The sequence below is a fragment of the Eutrigla gurnardus genome, assembly GCF_963514095.1.
Source record: "Eutrigla gurnardus genome assembly, chromosome: 8".
Taxonomy (NCBI): Eukaryota; Metazoa; Chordata; class Actinopteri; order Perciformes; family Triglidae; genus Eutrigla; species Eutrigla gurnardus.
This window is the reverse complement of record NC_139922.1, coordinates 26,765,542-26,789,047: the sequence shown is the minus strand read 5'-3', so window position 1 is coordinate 26,789,047 and position 23,506 is coordinate 26,765,542. Positions and strand designations below refer to the sequence as shown.

The window sequence follows — 23,506 nt, the reverse complement described above, 5'->3', positions numbered from 1 at the left end:
TTTTGTAACAGGTTACAATATGACGCCACATTACAAACTTTGTGAATTATGGGTTGTAGGCAAAAAGCAGTTTTGTATCCATTTTGAAATAAGTGTGGTAAATTTCAACACATTTTAACCTTGAGCTGTGGGTAAAAAAAAAAAAATGGCTGGGAATGTTTTGTGTATTATTTGTTCAGCAACAGCAAATTACAGAGAAAGTCGAGTGACGCGGTACTGTATCTTTACAAGTTTCATTTTATTGGTGTACTTTGACAATAACAATGATGGTATAAAAGAAAATCTCCATCATACAAATTTCAATAATCAAAAGATAATATGCCGATACACAAACAGATCCACATAAGGCTGACATCAAGTTTTGACAAGTGGCTTCAAATGGCTTCAATTCAAGGAGAATAGCTCTCCTTACAATCAGAGAGAAGATATAGATATATATATATATATTTTAAATTTAGCAATCTGTATCCTTTTTTATTTATTTTTTAAATAGTTAGCTTTCATACAAAAAAAATAGTCTGTAGATGTCTTTTTAGCGGGAGGATTGTGTCGCTGGTTTGGGTGCCAGTGTTTCATTGCATTGTAAGCATATGGTGTTTTTTGGCTGCCGCCTCGCTCGCCTGCAGTGCTTCTCTCTGACCTCCACGTCACCGCCGGCTGCTGTCGCTACCAAAGAGACATCGCACACAGAAACAAGCCGACGTCATCGGCAGAGCGATGCCAACATCTGCCGTGAGACGCCTGCCCCACCGCTACGCCACGTCAAGTAAAGGGAGGCCTCCGCAACGCAGAGTAGCTCCGAGGAATTTAAATTCATGGGATATTTGTAATTAATAAAAAAAGAACAACAAAAAGTATGATGTAAAAACATTGATGTGGCTGTTGTAAGCTTCACTAGCACTTAAAATGGCACCGGATAACCCCCACCCCCACCCCCCACCCCCCCCAAACCAAATCCATCCAAAGCCTTGTTCTTTATGCTAGCATCTGTAGTGATTTAAGACCGTATAGAATTTCTAAAACACTACACACAACTATATTTACAATGATCGTTTTCTTGATATGCACTGTTTCTTTTTAATTTAAATATTGTTGCTTGTATATATATAGATATAAAAAAACGTGTGAAAAAAACACTGCAATAAATTAAAAAGCTTTAAGGCTGCCAGTCTTGTCAGATGCCCAAAGAATGGTCCCTTCATTTAAACTGGTACAGAATGGATCAGAGCAGGTGAAGCCTCTTTAGTGAGCAGCAGGCTCAGTCTGGGTCTGGGTCTAGACCGTCTACAGCATATAGTCCATATACTATATGTGTATATATATATATATATATATATATATATAGCCAGCATGCTCTTATCACAAACTGAAAACAATACATTTCCTGTTTTTTTTTAAATAAAGAAGCAAGAGAGCGCTGAGGGATCTGCCCCTGGTGCTTCACGAGCAGACAAAGCTGTCTAGTAGTCAGAAACCCATCGTGTTGATTATGCTGTTGGCTCATGAAGCTGCTCCACCTACGTCGTGGAGCAAAGAGCCTAATACTGACTCTAATGCAGAGTTCACACCAAATGTAAACCACGGGATTGTTTGTAACATCTTTGCTTCACGTTGGGTGTGAACGCAGCATCAGAGCGTCTACGTCGTCCAGAGGGCCTCTTCATGTGGAGAGGGCTGATTCTTCCCCTGAACAGTTACACTAAAACCACTTGGCTTTTGCTATAAGTCCAACTAGCTTCTAATTTAAAGCAATGGAAAAAATAAACAGAGAACATACAGTGTATCATGTAAGTGTCAAAAAAAAAAAAAAAAAAAACAGAGAACCTGTGAGTTGTTTGCAACCAGATCACTATAAATCATTTTCAAATCAGTGCTGGAAAACCACAACAAAACAAAACAACAAAAAACACCTCAAAGAGATGGAGGACAGTTAGACCTGTGAAAAGGTTTTTCCCGCCATTTCACTCAAACACACGGAAAAGAAAACGCACCACGAACGCTGCTACTGTCCATGCCTCCCACCGGGCGCCTCCTGTCTGATTGGCTCGGAGGTTAACGCATGCTTCTGCTTGACGAAACCGGAGCAACAACAAAAAAAATGATCTACAGGATGTAAAAGGCAGCAGGTTTACAAATGCATGACGTAAAAAAAACAACGCTGGATGTGCACGGCACTTGTGTGCGGGTGGGATGGATGTTTTTCCTGTCGATACCAGCCTTTATGACGCTCCAGTCAGCACGTAGACTCCCTCTGAGGGAGCTCTGGAAGGTCAGCACCATTGATTATCAATTAGTAGAAAACATAAAAAGGAGGCGCCCGGTGAAAGACAGTAGCGGTCTGTGCAGCGGTCGTGCTCTTCCTGTGGTCGTCACACAAAATGGCCTCCTCCAACGTGTCTGTTCAGCAGATTAATACACACCAGGCTACGGGTCGTACGCCTTTCCCATCAAAACCAGCTCATTCCATATCTAAATTAAATGGAACCCCCCTCCCCCCTTTTACACAGACCCGAACCTCACAACCCCACATAAATACACACAACTACAAGTTTCAGTGCATCTAACACAGTCTGTCGTATGTCGTCTACTACCTCATCACATCCACTGCAAAAAAAACAAATTACAGAACATAAACCATCAAAGATCAAATAAATAAATGAGGTCCAGCCTCTTTGCTTCTTATTTCATTGTGGGAAACACAACATTTAACCCCGCGACCCCCCAAAGGATGCATCTTAAGAAATGCATACAAGGCGATTTGTGTGAAATGAAGTAGCTGCATGACAAACAGTGACGACAGTGTCTGTATGTTGTTTTTTAAAGGAACTACGTTTTACCGTGTTGGAAATAGATTTCCAAATCAACACAAATCAGAGAAACGGACATTTGAGAAACTGAGAGCCGTCAGTCTGCGTCGGTGCACAGTGTGAGGCTGCATGCCACCTAACCAGGAAATTGGCACTTTTACAGCCGACGTCATCAAAAATATGCATGTTGGCAACGGAACTGGCGTTCAGCTTTGCGTTTAGTTTTAACGTTGAGTAAAAACTGTAAACGGCATTAAAACGTCTGCGACTCAAGTTCAAATTGAGGATCCAGACGGGATCACGACCGCTTCAGAGCAACAGGTGTTTCAGATTAACGAGTGCCCGTGTCAACTGGTGACTTTCAGCCCGATGCGTCTGTGGTTGCTCGTCGTAACTTCAGTAAATGGTTGGCGTAGATCATAAACACGGATGTATTTAACGTTGACTTTCACGATGACGCCTTCGTGTCCCGATGAGGATTTCGACAGCTGCCGTCACTACAAGTAACAACGGACGTGATCGGCGGAGGGTCACCAGGTGACACGGTCGCCCGTTAAAGGAGCTGTATTTGACGTTCAGAGTATTAATACAGCAGCAAACTATCGTCTATGTATAGATATAGTGGAGTTATGTCTACCTGAGCAGAGAATGAAGCCACTCTCCCTCTGTGTGTGTTGTTATCAGAGCTTCTCTGTTTACATAACCGGCTGGCCGTGTTCTACCCGCTAACTTATAGCACTCTTTGGTGATTGTGTTTATGATGATTATGATGTTCTTACATAGCTCGACAAGCTGTAGCACTCACTCCTGCTTCCGTTGCCAAACTGTGCATGTCATCATCGTTGTCTACCAACTGTAAAAGGGTCTATAACGGCTTGAAGTTTGATTCACGCAAGCAAACTGAGCGGACAGGAGCTAAAAAAAAAAAAAAAAAGCCTAAAATGAAGCATTCAGATCTGCTTTTCGCCCCTGTCCTCGTCTAGAGAAAGTCAGTTAAAACCGGTATAACAGAGACTAGATGATCTGTAAAATAAAAACAACAACGCTTCTGTAAACACAAGTGACAGCAATCAAGTATTCTCGACATGGCGGAGAAAAAGAACATGAGTAAACATTAAGGACGTGGGATCTAAAAATAAAACGCTGACTGTTTATCTGGCCTGGACTTGCGTGGTCACAGATTCAGGGGTGAAGTCTCCTGAAGACCTTACACTGACAACAGGATACATACAGGCCATTTGCATAGCTCTCCCTCACTTACACACACACACACACACACACACACACACACACACACACACACACACACACACACACACACACACACACAGCTTCTGAAACGGGCGGCGTGTTTGCTTAGGCAAAGGTGTGTTGAATGTGAAGTTTGCATACACTGTCACTCCCTTTCCTTCGTCCATTAAGGGCGTGCTAGCACCCGCGCTATTGCATCTGTATAGTGAGGAAGTCGGGTCTCAAGTTCTGCTGTCTGATATCACAGCTTATTGCTAACAGGAGAGCGTCGCTCTCTGACACGCAGCCGCTCGCAGAACATCCGACGCAACTACGCAAAACACAAACATCACAGTCTTTTTTTCCTTTTTTAAATGGTACGTTCACAGGACTACGACGTAGTTGGTGAGAGATGTTTTAAGGTATTACTATTCTCTAGAGTAAGGATAGACTATTTCACGTACAGTGTCATGTGACTGAAAACACTCACTCCATGTCATTTTCTCGTTGCGCTCCTAGCTCGTAGATTTGGCAAAGCCTTCCTGCAGAACCAGCTGCAAAGAGTCCACTCGGGCTTGCATGCAAATGTTTTCACATGCTTACTGCATTTATGTAAATGAGAAGTGCAAGAGCAAAGTGTCAAAAAAAAAGTGACGAAGAAAAAAACTAAATCAAAGCCTCAGGGACCAGGTCAGCATGTGTAAGTCAAACCGTGTGTGTGTGTGTGTGTGTGTGTGTGTGTGTGTGTGTGTGTGTGTGTGTGTGTGTGTGTGTGTGTGTGTGTGTGTGTGTGTGTGGCCTATTTGAATAAACAAGCACGATAGTGTCGGGCTGAGAGCTAAGTGAGCTAATCGTTGACTGAGTAAGAAAATGAATGAATGGATGCTGAAGGCCAAAATGGTGCAAAAAGGCATGTGGAGACCGAAGAGTAGATAAGCCCAGATGAGAGGAGTGATGGACTGTGGCACAAGCAAGTGCAGCATTTATCCATAATTTCTTATGATTTATCCAACATACTTATTTGAGTCTTTGTTTTTGTTGTTTTTGTTTTTGCATACAAACCAAAGAAATAAAGCAAAAGAATCGACGAACTGAAAAGTCCTAAGCGGTGCTGCAACTGGTGAGATATGGCTGACGTCCCGGAGGACTTTGATTCCCAGGGTGTTCTTCTGTTTGTTTGCAGTTCAGCTGTTCCCACGTCAGTAGTCGGCCACGGGTGCGAGCTCTCTGCTCAGGCGGACTGTGATGTTGGTGTAGAGAGGCCTCCTGGACACTAGGGGGGAGTAGTTCAGGTTGTTAAGACCGTCCACTTTCTGTCTCTCCTTCGAGTGGCGTAGTAGACTGTACCTGCAGGGACAAACAAATGAAGCATGAGTGAGGAGAGGGGCGAGGTGGGCAGCAGGGCAGCATGGTGGATATCCTTTCATCAACATTGCAGAACTTCATATGAAAGGAAAACGCTTCTCGTTTTTTCCCATGAGTTACCGTCTATGTAGGCCGCCCGGTTCATAAAGCACTGTGTATATTTTTACACCTTGGGGTCAGAGACGGCTGCTCGCTGTGGGAGGATCCTCTCCCTGCTGCTGGCTGGCGTATTTCCTGCATATCTTATGTGTTTATGCATATGTAAGTGGATCGTGGTGAATTATCAGGATAATAGTAAATATCGTCACAAGTGACTTGAAAACGCTGTGTAGCTCTTTATCATGGAAGGGAAGTGAGAAATGATACAAAAAAATACATTTCTAAATGTATTTATTCTTTATTCATGCAGGGAGACGCTAAAAAGTGTGTTTCCATACGTCCAATGTGATTATGATTAAATCACTTACTAGAGCACAAAATTGCTTATCTTGCCTCATAATTGCTCTCAAAGTGCACCAGATTGATGCGTTTTTTTTCATATTGCAATGCCAGACAACTGACACTAACACCACCTTGGCATAATAACAATGAGATGATGTCGTAGAACAGGTTACAGGTTGTTATTAGACCGTAGAATTGTCCCTTTTAGACATAAAGTGATGGTTGTATATTTATTTTTCCATGAGGCTGATCCATCAGCAGTGTTATTCGCATGAATACATAGGATTAGTCATGATAACAATACGTGTAAACTGCTTTTTAGAATTGTTTAGAATATGATGTTATTGCCTTGCTATGGCTATTTTTCTTTCTTTCTTTTTATTTACTTTTTAACACCCAGGTGGTGTATCTCAAGTCTAGGCGGGTGGAGAAGGTGCGTTTGAAAAGAAAAGGGAAAGAAAAAAGTTGTAACGTTTCCAGTTTTACATGAATCATGACAATATCTCAAATATTTTGTACAAAGTCGTGTTTATTTTGGAGAAATAATTTATAATGTGTACTATTTGAAGTTTTATGAGTTTATTTTTTTAAGAATTAACAAATAGAAGAAACACTTACTCCTTGGGCTCTTAGTGATTGAGTAATTGAGTGTGAGTGGAAAGCACCTGATAGGAATTCAGCCCTGGAGCATACAAGCAAATCACATGCAAAGTCTTTAAAATAGTTGAAATTCTCCCAAAGTCGCTGCTCTGGTTTTGCATGTGACTGGCTTACACCACATGAGCATAAGCCTCGTTCAGATGATCGAATCATCAGCTTCCTCTTGTAAGTGGGGTGTGTGTGTGTGTGTGTGTGTGTGTGTGTGTGTGTGTGTGTGTGTGTGTGTGGACACGAACCTCCCTAGGAACTGGACTTCCCCGCGGTGGTGATGTGGAATGGACATGTAGCGGCCCTGGTCTCCGTGTGGTCTGCTTACACTGTAATTGGCAAACCGCACCCTACACAAACACATTAATGCTCATGAATCCAGCGGGCACACAGCACAGGCATCGCAGTGATGACTTCCATTGTCATATATTCACAAAAGCATTAATAACTTGATACTCCGACAGCCATACTAGCATATAGACACTGTGAGTCACATGATATGGACATAGAAATACAAGAGGCAAAGGCTTTACAATAACTGCACACAAAAGGGATCGTTACATTTAGAAACTGGGATGTGCCGCCTCGCAGTTGTGTGTCTCCGCCAAACAGCTACATCCCAGTTTACGTGAGATGCCGATATTAGCCTAACACAGATGTATTTATACGCTGGCCAATAAAAGCAGATGTAAAATTAACAAATTACTACTAGAATAACCTGTCAATCAGCAGGTAAGCCCCGCCCCCTAAAGCATATCCTGCTTCATCGTCTATTTGACTCTAAATTTACCATATTTACTAAGTGAACATCATGCTGGATTGAAGAAGACTTGAAACTAGAGATTGAGACCATAAACTCATGTTTACAATGTTTACTGAGGTAATACATCAAGAGAGAAGTAGGACCATTTTCTCATAGACTTCTATACAACCAGAGAGGAGTCGCCCCCTGGTGGCCAGCAGAGAGAAGTAGGACCATTTTCTCATAGACTTCTATACAACCAGAGAGGAGTCGCCCCCTGGTGGCCAGCAGAGAGAAGTAGGACCATTTTCTCATAGACTTCTATACAACCAGAGAGGAGTCGCCCCCTGGTGGCCAGCAGAGAGAAGTAGGACCATTTTCTCATAGACTTCTATACAACCAGAGAGGAGTCGCCCCCTGGTGGCCAGCAGAGAGAAGTAGGACCATTTTCTCATAGACTTCTATACAACCAGAGAGGAGTTGCCCCCTGGTGGCCAGCAGAGAGAAGACAGAGAAGCAGGACCATTTTCTCATAGACTTCTATACAACCAGAGAGGAGTCGCCCCCTGGTGGCCAGCAGAGAGAAGCTGCCTGTGAATTGTGTAGGCGGAGGGAGGGACAACAAAGACAAATGGAGGGAAAAGCCCGGCTATGTGCCAACTGACCCGAGCAGCCTCCTGCTGCAGCGCTGTGTTCCCCTCACCTGTTCCAGAGGTCATCGTCCTCTCCTCCCCAGCCCCAGAATGCATTAGGAAATCCATTAATCTTTTTGAACTGCTTCACCGTCAGGCCACTGACACCGCCGAAGAACTCATTATACGGAAGCCTTGGAGACATAATTTCACGTATTAGACTCATACTGAGCGAGGAATGCATTTACAGTACACGGAGACAGAATCAGGACTCACATGTAGGAGTACTTGTCGAGTTTGACTGCAAAGTGTCGCGGCATGTCTGTGCAGCCGTAGTAGTTTCTGTCGTTCTCCATGAGGTGGTCCACGTCGTGGAACACCAGACAGTCCCAGTCCAGGTCCTTCATAGCCTCCTTGTAGCCCACGTTGAACAACATGGCTCGGTTGAACGGCTCGGTGCCGTCCTAAGAAAAGAAAAAGAAAAAAAGGGAGACTATTTTTGTAGCTTGTTATGCTAGAAAAAGTTTGTTTTGTTCAATCATTTCACCCACAACATCACCGCCTGGGAGGAGACTCATTTCCTGCTATTGTTCAGTCCCTGCCAGCGACTGTGAATAGGTGTGTGCATACCTGCTCTATGAAATAAAAGGCAAACTGGAGTCTTTGTCTTTTCAGCACCGGGACCAGGTGTCTCAGGAGAATGGGCAAGTGTTCGTGTCGGTTCCTGAACGGGACTAGGATCGCCACCTAAAGGACACAAACTGGATTAGAGCTCAACACATGAAGTGATGCACACGTTTACCTCCATGTAGACACCAACAATGTCAGTGACAACAGCAGGAGGATCTCAACGCTGATAGGCTGTCGCGTCATGCAAAGTTTTCGCTCGAGTTTCACACTGCGTCATTCACGCCGCCCCGATGTGGATTTGCACCTATTTGCATCTTTGCACTGACTTTGTATGCGATGGCATGTGAACACACACTCATGGCCAAAGAGTGGCAGCGTCTATAAAATGTGTTCATTCGTCCCTATGGAGTGGTGGCTGTGAGCGTCCTCATTTGAAGCTCAACAATAAGGCGAACTGCCACAGGAAGCATCAAAAGCGAGGGAAATGGAAAACAATGAGAGGCTCAGAGAGAAACAATAGAGGTAGATGAGAGAGATATTGCAGTCTAACGAGAGAGAGAGACTGGGATCGGGAGAAGGAGAGATTTTTGGTTGTCAGAACATTCACAGTCCCTCGGGGCAAATGAATGTGAGACAGACGCACAGATGGCAGACAACATCGCTCTGTTGAGCACATCGTAGGGAGGAGAGAGGAGGCTGGTTCAAACTGCAAACTCAATTCAGTCGCTTCTTGTAATTCGTACGACTGAACGTGTGCTCGTTTAGCCACAACGACCACATCGTCCTGATCTGCACAGAGCTGCACAGAGCTGCACAGAGCTGCACAGAGCTGCACAGAGCTGCACAGAGCTGCAGATCTAGCGGCGTGGTGTGCTGTGTGACCGGACCGTGAGCGCTGTAAACATGTTCCACTAGGCCTTTTGATGCGAGTGCATGTCTCAGAAATCTCCCACAGCTGGAGATCATTTTCATACAAACAAATGAAGTGACCCCCTCGTGCATCTGCTTTAAAGCTATGGTCTTCATTCTGAAAATCCGTTGAGCCTCTTGCCCCCCCAACCAAACCCCTCCCCTCAGTGTTCCACGATTCGACGAGGCGGGATGACGAGGAGCAGGGGAGACCAGGGGATTGGATGGAGGGTACGATGGGAGCCTTCCGGAGCAATGGCTCCCATTGGTCAATTTCTATGCAGGCCTACGGCTGATAGACTGAATGGATTTATTTTTATTCCAAATCATAGACCATAGCTTTAAGGTTCCTTTTGTCACATCCACACTTACCTTCCAGCGAGGTAAACAGTCTTTGGGCTTCCAGTAGCCTGTTGGGGCAACGTTACGCTCTCCGTCCAGCAACAACCTCTCCACATCCTCCAAAGACACCTCGCTCATATTCACCTCCAACTTGCCCTCTGTGTGTGTGGAAGAAGAGGCAGATTGTACGAGTCAGAAAAAGCAATGAGAGTGAGGATTAAAGGGAGGGAGGGAGGACCAATACGTGCATAAGAATATGATGAAACCGTAGAGTGAGGAATGAGGGGAAGGAATAAGACGAGGAAAATGTTTATGAGGCATTGATAGTAAAGCTGTGCCACTATTGGAACAAATATGTCCAGGAGCACAGATAATGCTGCATTCTACAAGGCCAGGAGAAGCTGAAGAGCAACTGTTTGTGTAAAGGTCAACTGAGGGGAATGAGAGGCATTTGTTCTCATTTGGTGATTAGAGAATCAGCAGCTCAGGGAAAATCATTCAGTCAAAAGTCTGTAAGACGGTACTCACTCAGGGGGAGCAGCCTTTCAGGGCAAACCTCAGAGGGGAGGTAGGTGAAGCCCTCGGGCAGGTACGTGGTGGGAGGAGCATCACTCTCACTCACATTGAAGTCATAGGCATAATCTGGAAACACACACACACACACACACACACACACACACACACACACACGAGTGTCAACATCACTCGTCTGGTTGTTTGTTCTCTCCCTAGCTTATAATGGAGCGAGCAGCTAACATAAGGCTCCATTGAGTTACATTATGATGCCTTCAAGCTCTACTCAGTAAAAATGAGTATTGGAAGAAACAGTTTGAAGGAGATGCTTTCACTTTGATATAAAATAGCTGTTTCACCGAAGAAGAGCTTTAAGCAACGTATGTGTATTTTAAAAATTTTTTTTTACAAAGCAAAATTAAATAATAATCCTATTGGCCAAGAACATTTAGTTCGGTGCATCTTTAATATTGCTTATCCCAGTGATTTCTGGGACAATATCCCATCCAACACATTTACTTCTCAGCTCCGTTACTTCCATTCTTTCACCAGGCTGGAAACTGTATTCATGTCCACATAGCATCAGTGTGCATGCTTTTACCTGTGCCGTTGACGCTGTACGCTCCTCTCACCACCTGCTCGATGACCTGAGCCCCGATGTTCTTCACGTTCTCTCTGATCTGGATCCCTCTGGCCTGGACCATGAACACATACTCGTTCACTGTGGACAGACGGGGACCGAGTTAAACCATTGTATCCGTGGCTTCCATAGACAGCCGTGTTTCCACCCAGCACACTGGGGGAGACATTTGTAAAATGAGTCATGATCTTTAAACATTTTGCGAAACCATTTATTGCAATTTATTACTGTTTTTGTTTTTGTTTGGCGACTTGTTTTACCGAGTACTTCATTTGGTCGCCCATGAAAGCTGCATGTGTCCCAATCACACATTAAATCCAAGAACATTCTTTTTTTTTTAGATCCAATACTACTTGGTGCTGCATCTTCACCAAATGCTTAACATTATCCTCCTTTCATTCCTCCTCTTCGTTGAGAAAACAATCCAGAACAATGGCCATGCTGGAGACAGAGAAACCGCCCCATTGTAAGCACTCTTCCACCTGATGTGGCCCAAAGTGATTATCTGCCACGGTGACTAAATGCGGGGGGTTTGCTGCCGCACAGCAAGGGGCTTTCATTCCAAAGAAGCCAACTATTCGAATGTTAGTCTGCGACGGCGGGGGAGGAAAGGGAGAAAGATTCAGCTTCCTTAAGAAGATGAGATAGTGATTTAGAAATGATTGGTTGGTTCCTGCTTTCAGTTTCGTGATGATCTCAACATCATCACTTTGCCTGAACTAGACTTGTCAGTCTTTATCTGTACTACTACCAACACCAAATGCAGTTGGAACCCAAGGCTGCATGAGATTTCTGCCTGAAAGCCTATAAAGGCAGTTTTTCTGGCCACTGTCGCTGTAACGCCCCTGGGTGATGTTGGGACTTTGAAGTTGTATTGACTCTGGAAATCTTGAGCGTATTCTAGTCCTGCTCAATGTGTTAAGGGTCCTGAGATGACTTCTGTTGTGATATGACATTATAAATATAATTGAATTGAATCTGCAGTGCAGTTAGTCGTGGTTTGAGTGCTAGGAACCGCCTGCAGAGGTGTGGTGTAAGGAGGAAGCACCAGAGTTTCTGAATGTATCTCTGTGAGATCTGCATAACACCACAATGACCACGATACCCGCCCACTAAGCATGCAATGTTCTCAAGCAATGACCGGCCCTCCTCAGTCACACGTGAAACCGTCGCCATGTCCATGTATGGCGTTTGAAATCTCTTGAAGCTGAGTGGATTTGCACGATAGTTGCTTATGGAAACGTCACCAGAGGGGCTCAGCGGTTCCACTCAGCGTGGGCCGACCTAAATAACACCCAACACAGTGGAACACAGAAGAGGGGGGATGTGGTTGTTACCTGTTCCACTGGCTCACCTCGTGCACGGCCACACTGGTGTGAACTCTCATGAGGACATTCACTGGAAGAGTGACATGGACGAATCTCGCAACAGTAAAAAAAGAGAACGAACTCCTCCGAGGAACTTTCAGGATAATTGACTCCTGTATTTGCAGCAGCATGCCAGTGCAATGCTGCCAAACTCTGCCTCAGTGAATCTCTATCCAACTGCACAACATCTCACCATTAATCCAATCAGCATTTATCTTAAAGCAATCCCGATATGATTCCACATCCCACGGAAGTGTCCGCGGAATACTGCTGAGCTCGACCTCCAGCCAATGGGATTCGTCGTCGGTAATTGTATTACAGTTTCCATCACATTCGTCTTGTTTTATACAAACTGCCCGGCTTGCAGGATCAGAGACTGGTGGCTAAGTGGTAACTGAAATCAATGATCTCGCTTCTGCAGCGTGCAGATATTACAGGGAGAATCTGCCCCGTTTAATAAAATCAGAACACAGGCTGGATCCTGTTGACTGGCACTGTAGAAGTGGATCAACACAGACACGTACACACATGCATACGCAAACCTACAATCTCTCACACACACACACTCACACGTGCTGAGGCGCCATATGATGGAAAAACGCTGAGAGGCTTCTGGAGTTTGATCCAGTCCTGCAGGCACCAACATATTTTGACATGTTTGCATCTCCTCCTCCCTGCCAGACATACGGAGGTATTATCTATGCATGTGATCCACTTCAGACCAGAACCCCAGGCCCCGTTTACGCAAAGGGAAAAGCAGATACCATGCGGTTTGATTTTTGTGGTTTAATTTACATGAAAACCCAGTTTTTATCACAGAAAACAAATATTTCTGGAGATTTCCGATAACGCCGGTTATGTGTTGTCGTGTCAACGGGGAGAAACAGGGTTTTAGGTTCTCAAGCGTCACAGGAAGTCGCTGGTGTTCTTGGTTGTTGTTGATTCTGAGGATTCTGATTGGCTTGCATGGCTTTATCCTCCTCCCTACACTGCCGCCCATCGGTATAATGGCCCTCGACGGCGGATTTATGCGGCTTGATGTAAATGACAACTTTTGAAAACAATGTTGTGCACGATGTTATTTTTGAAAACGGAGGGGGAAATATTCATTTCTCTAAATATGTTATGTATAAACGTGGCCTCAGTGTCAGCTCTCGTCTTCTCAACAGTTTTGGTTCTCTTAAAAAAAAATCACAACAACAAAAGCCTTCCAGCAACGATCCTTCCAACGCTATGAAAGTCACGATTCAATCTTATTACAGTTTTAAACATTTTGCGATATGTTGAGTATATCGGTGACTAGGGATGGGATTCATGAGATTTTATTGTGGATTGCAACAAAAACACTAGGAATTTATTTCCATTGTTATCTTAAATATAAAATAAAAAGCTTTCTCGCCATCATGGCAGAGAAGTGTAAAATAGAGCCTGTTTTTAATGGAGTTCATCATTAATGGATGGAGGGTCCCGGGACAGAGGATGTCGTATGCTAACCGTGACATGAAGTTTTCATATCTCAACGCATATTGCAACTGCAAGTTTTGCAGTTTGTCAACACATTTTTTAGCGAACAAGACTAACTCGGTCCATATCACACAAACTTCCGGCCGATCCCGCCGTCTTAACCCGGGACCCGGGTTGAAAAACCTGAGAAAGCACTTGCAACTAAGAAGTGTAATATGTATGTGTTTATATAATAAAAGATGAAGCCATGATAAAACACTGACATGCAAAACATCACAATGCTTTGCTGTATGAAGTTTGTCCCCCATCCCTCGGGAACACTGATCTACTGTACACAAAGCAGTGGGTGAACAATTCCTCTCTCATCAAATGTGTAGGCTACTCTGGAGCCCGAGTCGCGCTCAGTGCCGGGTATTCAGGGCTGCAAACTGTGACAAATGCAATTAGACACGAGAGACGGGAGTTCAGAGGAAGCTAACGTGGTGGGCTACGAGGCCATTAGCGCTTGTGAGGGGATGCACACACACTCGCAGCAGTATGACAGGCCATACACCATCCACATGCAGACCAGAAGGAACCCTGTAAACCCATCCCATCAGAAACCCCCGCCGCAGCCCGCCAAGCGTGACGGAAGACCTTGAACGACCTTGTCCTCTACGGCGCTTCACAGAACCCGCTGTCCCCGTGCCAAGCCCCGCCCTCCTCTCCTTCCTCTCTCTACATCCCTCCTTCCACTTATCTGTCCTTCCCTCTATCTCCCTCTTCATCTCTGCACTGCTGTCTCTGTGTAATGTGGTTTCTATCAGTTTCTGTCAAGTCCGTTTGTTCCTCTCGTTTAAGTAAATAATCGGAATGATGGATCGCAGGCTGCAGGACGATTCCAGGCACTTCCCCCGCAGCAGAGTGTACTGTAACTTTAGGTTAATTGAAAAAGGAAAAAACCTGCAAACACGCACAGACACACACACACACACACACACTACCCACCCTGCTTTCCCTCTGAAAGGCAATTAACTCCACATTGATAGCTCAGCAGTGGGAGGGGATCGGTCCCGTTCTGGTAGCGCCCTGATAACAGCTGAAAGGCTGTTTTCTCCCCCCCCCCCCCCCCCCCCCCCCCCCAATCCCAGCAGAAACACTTTCTACTTGCTCTCTCACACACACACACACACACACACACACACACACACACACACACACACACACACACACACACACACACATCACGGGCCACGCCATACACTCATAGCTTTCAGGGTTCAAAGCTGCCACTCAGGAAGGGTCATTTTTACAGCCAGACCGGCGCATGCATGAAGACACCCAGGAAGTGGGGCACTATGGGGGCAAATCCTCATTCCTCCATTAATGCTGGACGTGTAAAAGATTAATTAAAGACATGATCAGTTAGGGCTGTTTGTCGGAGGACGTGTGTGTTAGGAAATCAGGTCAAAGGTGGATGGCGGGCCCGAGCCGGAGCTCCGCAGCACCCTCGCCCTCTCACCCTCAGGGAATACATTACATTAGTTGTTTGAGTACTTTTCTTTTTTTACTACATTTACACAAAACAGTTTATAGTTGGAGCATCTTAATTTAGCTCTCAAAATTCCCGTATTATATTCATATCGCAGTATATATTACACAAAAAATCAGTTTTGTTCCAATTTTCCGCAGGCCTACTATCAGTTCCACTCTTCATGATTTACTCGCTCATTTCAATACTCACACACTCTAAACGCTCGATTACTCAAAGAATTAGCACCAAATCCCTCATTTTGAACAGGAACAACCGCTGTAAGCCGAGTGTATTGATCCATAGAGGCTGATTGGGATTGGCATGATGCTGATCAACGTGATATCTTTTAATTGATTTTTTAAAAGCACATAAAACGTGTGTTCTTTTCAAACTGTCATTGGATCTCACCTGAAGGCACCAGCGTGGTATTAACTCCTTTGAGCCTCTGTAAGTGATGCAGAAACTAACCTCAGACTGGTAGTAGTCGATCAATACACACACACACACACACACACACACACACACTGGGCAAAGACATATAGGCTATACAGGGAATATTAACTCAACATTGAGAATTTAAAGATTTGTCAGAGATTTCAGGCTCGTCTTGTCAGTTTCTCACTCTGCCTTTGTTTTCTAATATAAATAGATCTTCACAGACGATGTCATGATTACACCTCAGTGTTTGCTGCAGGCAAAGCAAAGGAACATCAGAGTAGTGAGCTAAAATTACACATCCAGAGCATCTCACTGCTGTCGGGTGCCAGAATCAATAGAGCATACGTTTGATATGATACCCTGTGATTGAGGCTCGAGATGGCCAAGCATTTCAGAGGTGGAGAGAAAAGGTTGCTAATAGTTTAGCCTTCTGCTAACCAACTTGGCCGTCACTGCAGCAGGTTAAATAAAAAAAGAGATGTATGCTCAGCTTATTCATGGTGGAATTAGCAAGCTAACCAGCTTAGCTATCTGTCATGCAACACTGGTTACAGAAAAAAACACTGTGTGGTTGAAGCATCCTCATATCATTTAGCGGTTTGCTACCTTGCTAATTCCACAGTGCTTTCATGCTACACTGACAGCATGTGTAAGGTTCTTCTCTCTGACTGTAACGTTTGAGTTTTTCTGATAGTAAAGCGTAGTTTGCAGCAGGGAAGTCGATGATCAGCGATTTTTCCGACAGTAAGGATTTTGCAAATTAAACACATGATAGGAACGTTAGAAATGATGTCAAAGTTCTGTTTTTGTTGCTAGCTTCGGGGCCGAACCAAGACACAGGAATCAGTCTTGGGAATTCTAGCATTTATTCACCGACAAATACAGCGTGCAAACAATTCACTGCTACATTCACAGCTTTAACGTTACTGCTGACTTCATACTCAGACGTGAGCTGTTGTGTAGTTTTAGTACACGAGTGGAGTACTGGACCGATACCTGATGCTGGTATCGGTCTCTGGTGCATGCGTAGTAAAAGTGTTTTGTTTTTTAAATCTGTCTTTTTACAATGCCTTTCCTGTGTTGGAGGGTGTATGCCAGTTAATTTGTCCCTCAGACACATTTTTACTAAACTCACATCCTGTTTGTTCGCACTGTCAACCAGACAAAACCACCTTTGCCCTTACACACACACACACACACACACACACACGCACACACACACACCCCCACACACACACACACACACACACACACACACACACACACACACACACACACACACACACACACACACACACACACACACACACGCACACAGACCCACCCACACACACACGCACACACACACACACACACACACACACACACACACACACACACACACACACACACACAGGCATTCAAAAACCACTTCTACTTCCTCTTACCATGTGTCAGTTGTGTGACTCATTCTATTGAAATACAACACTCCATACAGATTTCATTTGAGTATTTTAACCAAGTATTCGGTCAAGTCACTCTGCCAGGAAGTATTTAGTCAAAATACTGAGCCAATGTTCCGGGAATACTATCCCACTTTGAAGAGTCTTACTTCATTTTAGTATGTTGACATAAAAAGTGAGTGTTCGTCGACTCCTCTGATGCCGTTCCAGCGAGGCTGAAACCTCTGGTTTGTCTGATAAACATGAGATTTTCTGAGTAGATGTTGTGATGATGTGAGATGCCACTATTTTTTTCGGTAACTACAGGTCATACATCCTCCTTACACAGCTGGTTTCAGGTTGACGGGAAGAGAAGAAACTATGTCAAACGAAGCACTTGATTAACTTCATCTTGCTTTCTTCCGATACCCGCGCTGCTCTTCAAAGGGGAATTATTTCACTTCTCTTTTCCTCTAAATGCAAACGTCCATCACTGACGCCTTTCAAAATAACGACCATGTTTCAGCGGTTTTTTGGCACCCAATCAGATAATCCACTTCTTCCGTACAGGTCATTTGAGACTGTGGACAAATGCATTCATTTTCACAGGATGCAACCTAAATCTGATGAACAAAATAATAATCAGTCAACACTTCGTTGAAATGGTCAGAAATGGTTGAAAATAGCTCGATGCTGTTGTTGAATGTATTGAATTACAGCCGTCTTTAAAGCGTAGTTGAACATCTGACGTTTAATGCCGTGTGGAATGCTACTTCAGGACACTTTAATATTACTGGGACCAGAACATGTAGCATTAAATATCCAGGAATTCACATGAGAGACAGCGATGACTATCCCTATAAACGTCCAGCCGTTTACTGGTAGTCCTGCCATCCGTGTCCTGTCCCAGTCACTGTTTCTGGTCTTTGTCTTCTTTTATCTGACCCCCCTCCCCCGCCTTTCCTGTTGTCATGGGTAACTTCAGGTTATGTAAGCAGCATGTGTAATGCTTTCCCAGGGGGCCGTTCTGTGCACACCTCGATAGACACGTATATGCAAAGGCATAAAGTTGCTGCTTTGGGAGTGTTTGTGAAGCTCATCACTGTCACACAGAGTTCACTAACAATTATTAACTAACAACACTCACTGGTAACCCTGGTTGCCAGTTCTGCCAAAAGCTTTCGCTTGCCAAAACTGAAAATATGGTTGCCATTTTGAGTTATTAAAAGTGTATTATATGGGATTTAAAGCATGAATATAGCAGCAAACAAATAGGAGCTATGTAAAGTTAGTAATGTCGATGAAGTCGCTCTATCGGAGCTTCTCTGCTCGTTATCACTAGGGACATAATTAAAATGTATTGTCATGATTATCTCAGCCAAAATAATTGCAATTAACAATTTTATCCTGATGATCATCATAAAATCACTCTTAAAATGATATTTACTTGAGAAAGAATGCGTGTATTGCCTGAACAATCAATCAACGTGAAATAAGACGATCATAAATCACACATTTGCTTCAGAGGGCTTTACAATCCTCCATTGAATACGCAAAACCTCAAATCATCTGAAATAAGATGATCGTGAACCACAAGGTCGAAATAGGTTTTTAAAAATGTTTTTTTGTATGCTGCATTTTTTTTAATGGGCCTCAGTTTTCCATGAGCTTTTTCATGTCGCTCACAACTTTTTTTTTCATAAGTTTTCACAATACACGCTAAATTAAAATCGTAATAAGATCCTATTGTGGCTTCAGCATCTTAAGGGTCATTGAAGAAGAAGATGCAGCCGAAGACGGAGGACGGATGCATTAGTGGTGACAAACTCACTTCTCTGGCCAAGGGTTGAGGGGAACATCAAGAACATCTGTGCAAACAAAAATGTTATTTTTCTCTGTGAATTGGTATATTAACTTCCAGAAGTGCACTCACACGAGCACGTGCCTTTGCAGCTGATAATAAGGACGATATTAGTTCAGTGCCAGTGATGGTCACATGGGACTCAGTCATAAGTGGATCATGAGGCTCCAAAGACACAGCTGCACACACACACACACACACACACACACACACACACACACACACACACACACACACACACACACACTGCCCTTTCACACCACACCCAAAGTTCCTGAATATAACCACTACTACTATGATGAACTACAATGACAGGAAGGCCATGAGGACTGCGTTAACCAGAAGCCCTCGCCACAAAGGCCGGAGGACGTGAGCGGAGTCCATGACGGCGTATAAAAGTGTGGAAGACGAGCAGATGTCTCTTTAACGGGACGAGTGCTCTTCATTTACTGCAACAGGAATGACGTCAGCACTCATGGCGTCCTGCCCGCTCTGAGAGCACGCTGCCTTCCCCCTCCTCTCCACTTCCTCTTGGCCGTCAACTCCACTTTCATTTGTCATCCTTCTATTAAATCTTGCTGTTCTTCGCCGTCTCCCCTCCCCGTATTCAGGATAACCCTCATGGAAGACATCAGATGTTAAAGCTCATTCCCCCACACTGTTTTTTTGGACTTTATCTGCTTTTTTTTAACACAGAGAGGAAAATCCACCATGTGACATCAGCATAACTTTCACTCTTGCACTTCCTGCGAAACCGTCAATTTCCTGTGTGTGACTTGCAAAAGAGCATGGTGAAGTTCCCCCGTGTATCAGAGAAAAGAGTTCTCTAAATGAATGACTGTATGCACTACAAGCCCCTGCTCATCGTCACCTGACTGCTTCGTGTGACTCCGCCCACAAACTTAAAACAGCGCTCTGTAAAAATGTATGTCTTTATAGCTAAATCCCCATATTTCATATTTGTCTTTACTGGAGAAAAAACATTTAATCATGAAAAAACATAAACATATGTTGAATGCTGCTGTTTTGGGATGGATATACTCATACACCACTAATATAACTGCTGCTGGTAAAGTTGTATTTCCATGTGAGAATATAAGACCTGCATTGGATTTAACCGCATGCATTCAGTCTGGAGATGGAAACATGTTTTCATTATCCAACTATAATGTACGTTCATAGACAAGTGAAGGCAAAATACTTTCTGTGACATAAAGCAATGAGTATGAACCCGATAGCATTATGTTTAACTTTTAACACTTTACCCATTTAGTCATTGAATCTAAGCTGTAAGGAACAGCAGCTTCCGTTCAAAAAAGGAAGATGCCCAGAATACACGTTGCCACAACTCAAATATATACATCCGTTTTCTGAACACATGATTTATTTTGTGGGTGAAGCTGGCTTTAGGAAGGCACATCACTATCTAAACTCTCAGCAACAGTTTCTGTCCATCTCTAAACAATCAGCCGATGTTGAGGCGTGCTATGCGGCGAATCACCGTTGTATGCAATATCGATTCTGATATCCAACATCGCAGCCGGATCACATTTTTGATGAGTAACTTTAGCCGACCGTGATTTGTGTTTTACCTCCAGCCAACACTGAGACGTCTCTGGGCTGTAAACCGTCTATAATGTATACTGTTAGTGTCAGACTCCTCCCAGAGATTTCCTTCTTTCTTAACCTCTCAGATTAAAGGCACTTGTGAACAGCCCTGGTTAATCAATGACACGAATCGATTGATTAACCTCCAGACGGAGAGAAAACAGCACTGCTGTCTCAGCTGAGAACCTCACCACACCCCCACCTTCACCTAAATACCAGAGATAAAGGGAAGGAGAGGAGCTGATAACATACATTAAGGAGGTATGATATAATGGGCACTCTAATGGAAACCATGTGTCATAGAGAATGAGCTGCAGGAGAACCTCGAGGCCAGCGGGGACGGCATGGCCAGAGTTTGAGTCGTTTCTTGCCCTGCACTCGTCACTCGGCCGCTCCATCTGCTCTGCTGTGTGTGTGTGTGTGCCCGCGTGTGTGTGTGCATGTGCGTGTGTGTGTGTGTGTGTGACCCTCCCCGGAGTCACTGTGTCTGCCGTGCCACTACATGGCAGGAAAACACAGGGACCAGACGCCGTGAAGAGAATTACAGAAACGACTCCCTTGTTTTCAGTCTGCTGCATCACATGCTGGAAAACAGATCTGATTGAAGGGAAAGTGAAAGCTGGAGAGTGGGAGACAGATTGCCTCCATGCACACACTCAGTACCATCTCCCCTTTTTTTATTTCCCTCTATTCTACCGACGCCTGTATCGTTTATCTTGGTGGATGACAGAATGTGTGCAGGTGGGAATTTAAGAGACTCATTCCATGGAAAAGTTCATGCTCGGCCCTTGATTTAGTGTGGAATTATGGAGGATGGAGGAGAGAGCGCTGTTGTTGTTGTTAGCGTTTGAATTTGAGGGAGGAAATGAGTGAGGAAGAAAGAGTGATTAACTTGCAGTAAGTTTAAAAAAGGATCTGATTATATCTGGTTGGGAACAAAACAACATCTCTTTGGCCGAGGTGTAATCAGGGTCATCTGCTGCGCAATGCAATAATACCACAACACAAATGAAAAATAGTGTCTAACTGGTGCTTAAATATATAATGTTATTATGTTATAATAATCAATAATTTTATAATAGTGTATTAAATGCAGTCGGAAACCTCTGGGTCTGAAATGTGAAGCCAAAGCTAAAGTTTGCCATATCAATGTTGCGTTCATAGCTTGTTTCAATATGTATATAATATATCCTTCAATGTTACAGTTCTTAATTAAAAGGACTCCTGGGCTGTGTCACTACTCACCATAAAGAGTTCACCATGTTGGAGCCCTGAATGTTTAGTGAGAATCATTATTCCCTCTTTAGTGAACAGCATTGCACCGTTTACACTTTTAATCCTTATCTTTCACAATAAAAGCCCTATTTATGCTGTTTACCAGGAGAACTTAAATTCACTCACAGAATTGTAATGGTGTGACAGCAGTGATGTAATTAACGGTGAAGAGATTATTGACCCACTGGATGGTGAGTAGGGAGCAGTGATTGAGTGATTTCACACCCAAACCTGGTTTTAAAGCTGCAAACATCCCCTCAGGTTGTGTGCTACTGTTAATCATTCACTTCCTATTGGCTGCAGCAACATTTATGTTGCCGCTTGCGTGTTTTTTTTTCCAGCCGACGGGTCTATTTTGAAAGCAAAGCTGCAGGTGAAAAAATAATTACCGCAGGTCACAGCTCTCAGGTTTCATTTTTGCATAATCCGCAGCCGACGGAGAAAAATATTAAAATCTCCAGCATTAAAACTTTACATCGCAGACAGACACGGTGCATTCAGGGACGCTGATGACAAACAACCAGTTTTTGGCAAACTTTCCCACTCTTCAAGTGGCTCTTGGCTGCTGCAGCATGCGAGCCTCCAGGTGGTGATAACCTCTCCTGGCTCCTGCTTCCCTTCCCCGTCCACTGATGTTCTCCATTTAATTTTTCATGTGCAGATAAGCACTGAACCTGCAGGTTCCATCAGCCTTTAACTCGGCTAAACACTGCAGGTCATTAAAGAGGACGTATCGTGCTCCCTTTCCACTGCCTACTTGTATTTAAGGTTCCTGCTCTGTTTCAGCTTCTGCCCCTCCCTCCCAAAAAGCCCACTCTGCTGTGATTGGTCAATGTCCCGTCCCTTTCAATCAAGGTGTTTCAAGCAGTTCAGGAAGAACTTTAAATGCATTAAAACACGATATAGCACACTAAAGGGAAGGGAAAAGTGTAAACGGTCTTCTTTAAATCAACTCCAGATTAACATCGGTGTCTTCCCTCTCTGCTTCCTTTCTCGCCTGCACGCTCTTCCCATCATGTGCTTGTACGACCTTGTTGGATCCGGTCTGAGTGGCGGTATCGGTGCTGGAAGGACTGGGCCGGTGAGGAGTAAGCACCCTGCCGCTCCCTTTCTGCCAGGCCGTTTCCGCCTGCATTCATAGTTTGGCAGCTGCCCAGAACATTCTTGTGTTATTGGAGTGGCTCAGTGGACAGACAGGTACACACATGAGAAGCTAATGACACCCCCACGCTCACAAACACATACTCCCTCTGCCTATTTTAATCCTGCTTGCTCCATATTCCTGTTACTCCCTCCTCCTCCTCCTCCTCCGCAGAAAGATGAGGTCTCTACACAGCTGGAGGTTACTCCTGTTGACTGAACAAATGGGCCAGAGCAGGCAGCCAGTACGCCACGCCGCCACAGAGGCTACACACACTTGAGCACGATGCAGGAACATGCCTTGAATTATGCAAGGAGGTATAGAGGACACGCCCCTTCTGGTTATTTCACAAATAACACCTTGTGACACAAGGTAATCTGGCTAATGTTACGTTATTCTGCTAAAAACATAAGCTATCAAGTGAGTGTCCTTGGGCAGATATGAGGAGACAGTACATGTGCTGCTTTTTACTCTCCTGCATGTATTCAATATTTGTCTATGTATTCATTGGAAATCATT

At 44.2% G+C, this 23,506-nt stretch overlaps 1 protein-coding gene across 1 annotated transcript in view; it reads right to left on the bottom strand.

Annotated features, from left to right (window-relative positions):
- Positions 1-219: 219 nt before the first annotated feature.
- Positions 220-23,506, bottom strand: part of b4galt5 (UDP-Gal:betaGlcNAc beta 1,4- galactosyltransferase, polypeptide 5) — a 36,634-nt gene continuing 13,347 nt past the window's right edge. Inside the window, exons 2-9 of the mRNA XM_084014547.1 lie at positions 10,861-10,980; positions 10,275-10,388; positions 9,777-9,904; positions 8,496-8,612; positions 8,142-8,329; positions 7,937-8,059; positions 6,740-6,841; positions 220-5,384 (exon numbers count right to left, since the gene is read on the bottom strand). Of these exons, the coding sequence (XP_083870673.1) occupies positions 5,237-5,384; positions 6,740-6,841; positions 7,937-8,059; positions 8,142-8,329; positions 8,496-8,612; positions 9,777-9,904; positions 10,275-10,388; positions 10,861-10,980 (1,040 nt within the window). The 3' untranslated portion in view covers positions 220-5,236. The remainder of the gene's footprint in view (positions 5,385-6,739; positions 6,842-7,936; positions 8,060-8,141; positions 8,330-8,495; positions 8,613-9,776; positions 9,905-10,274; positions 10,389-10,860; positions 10,981-23,506) is intronic.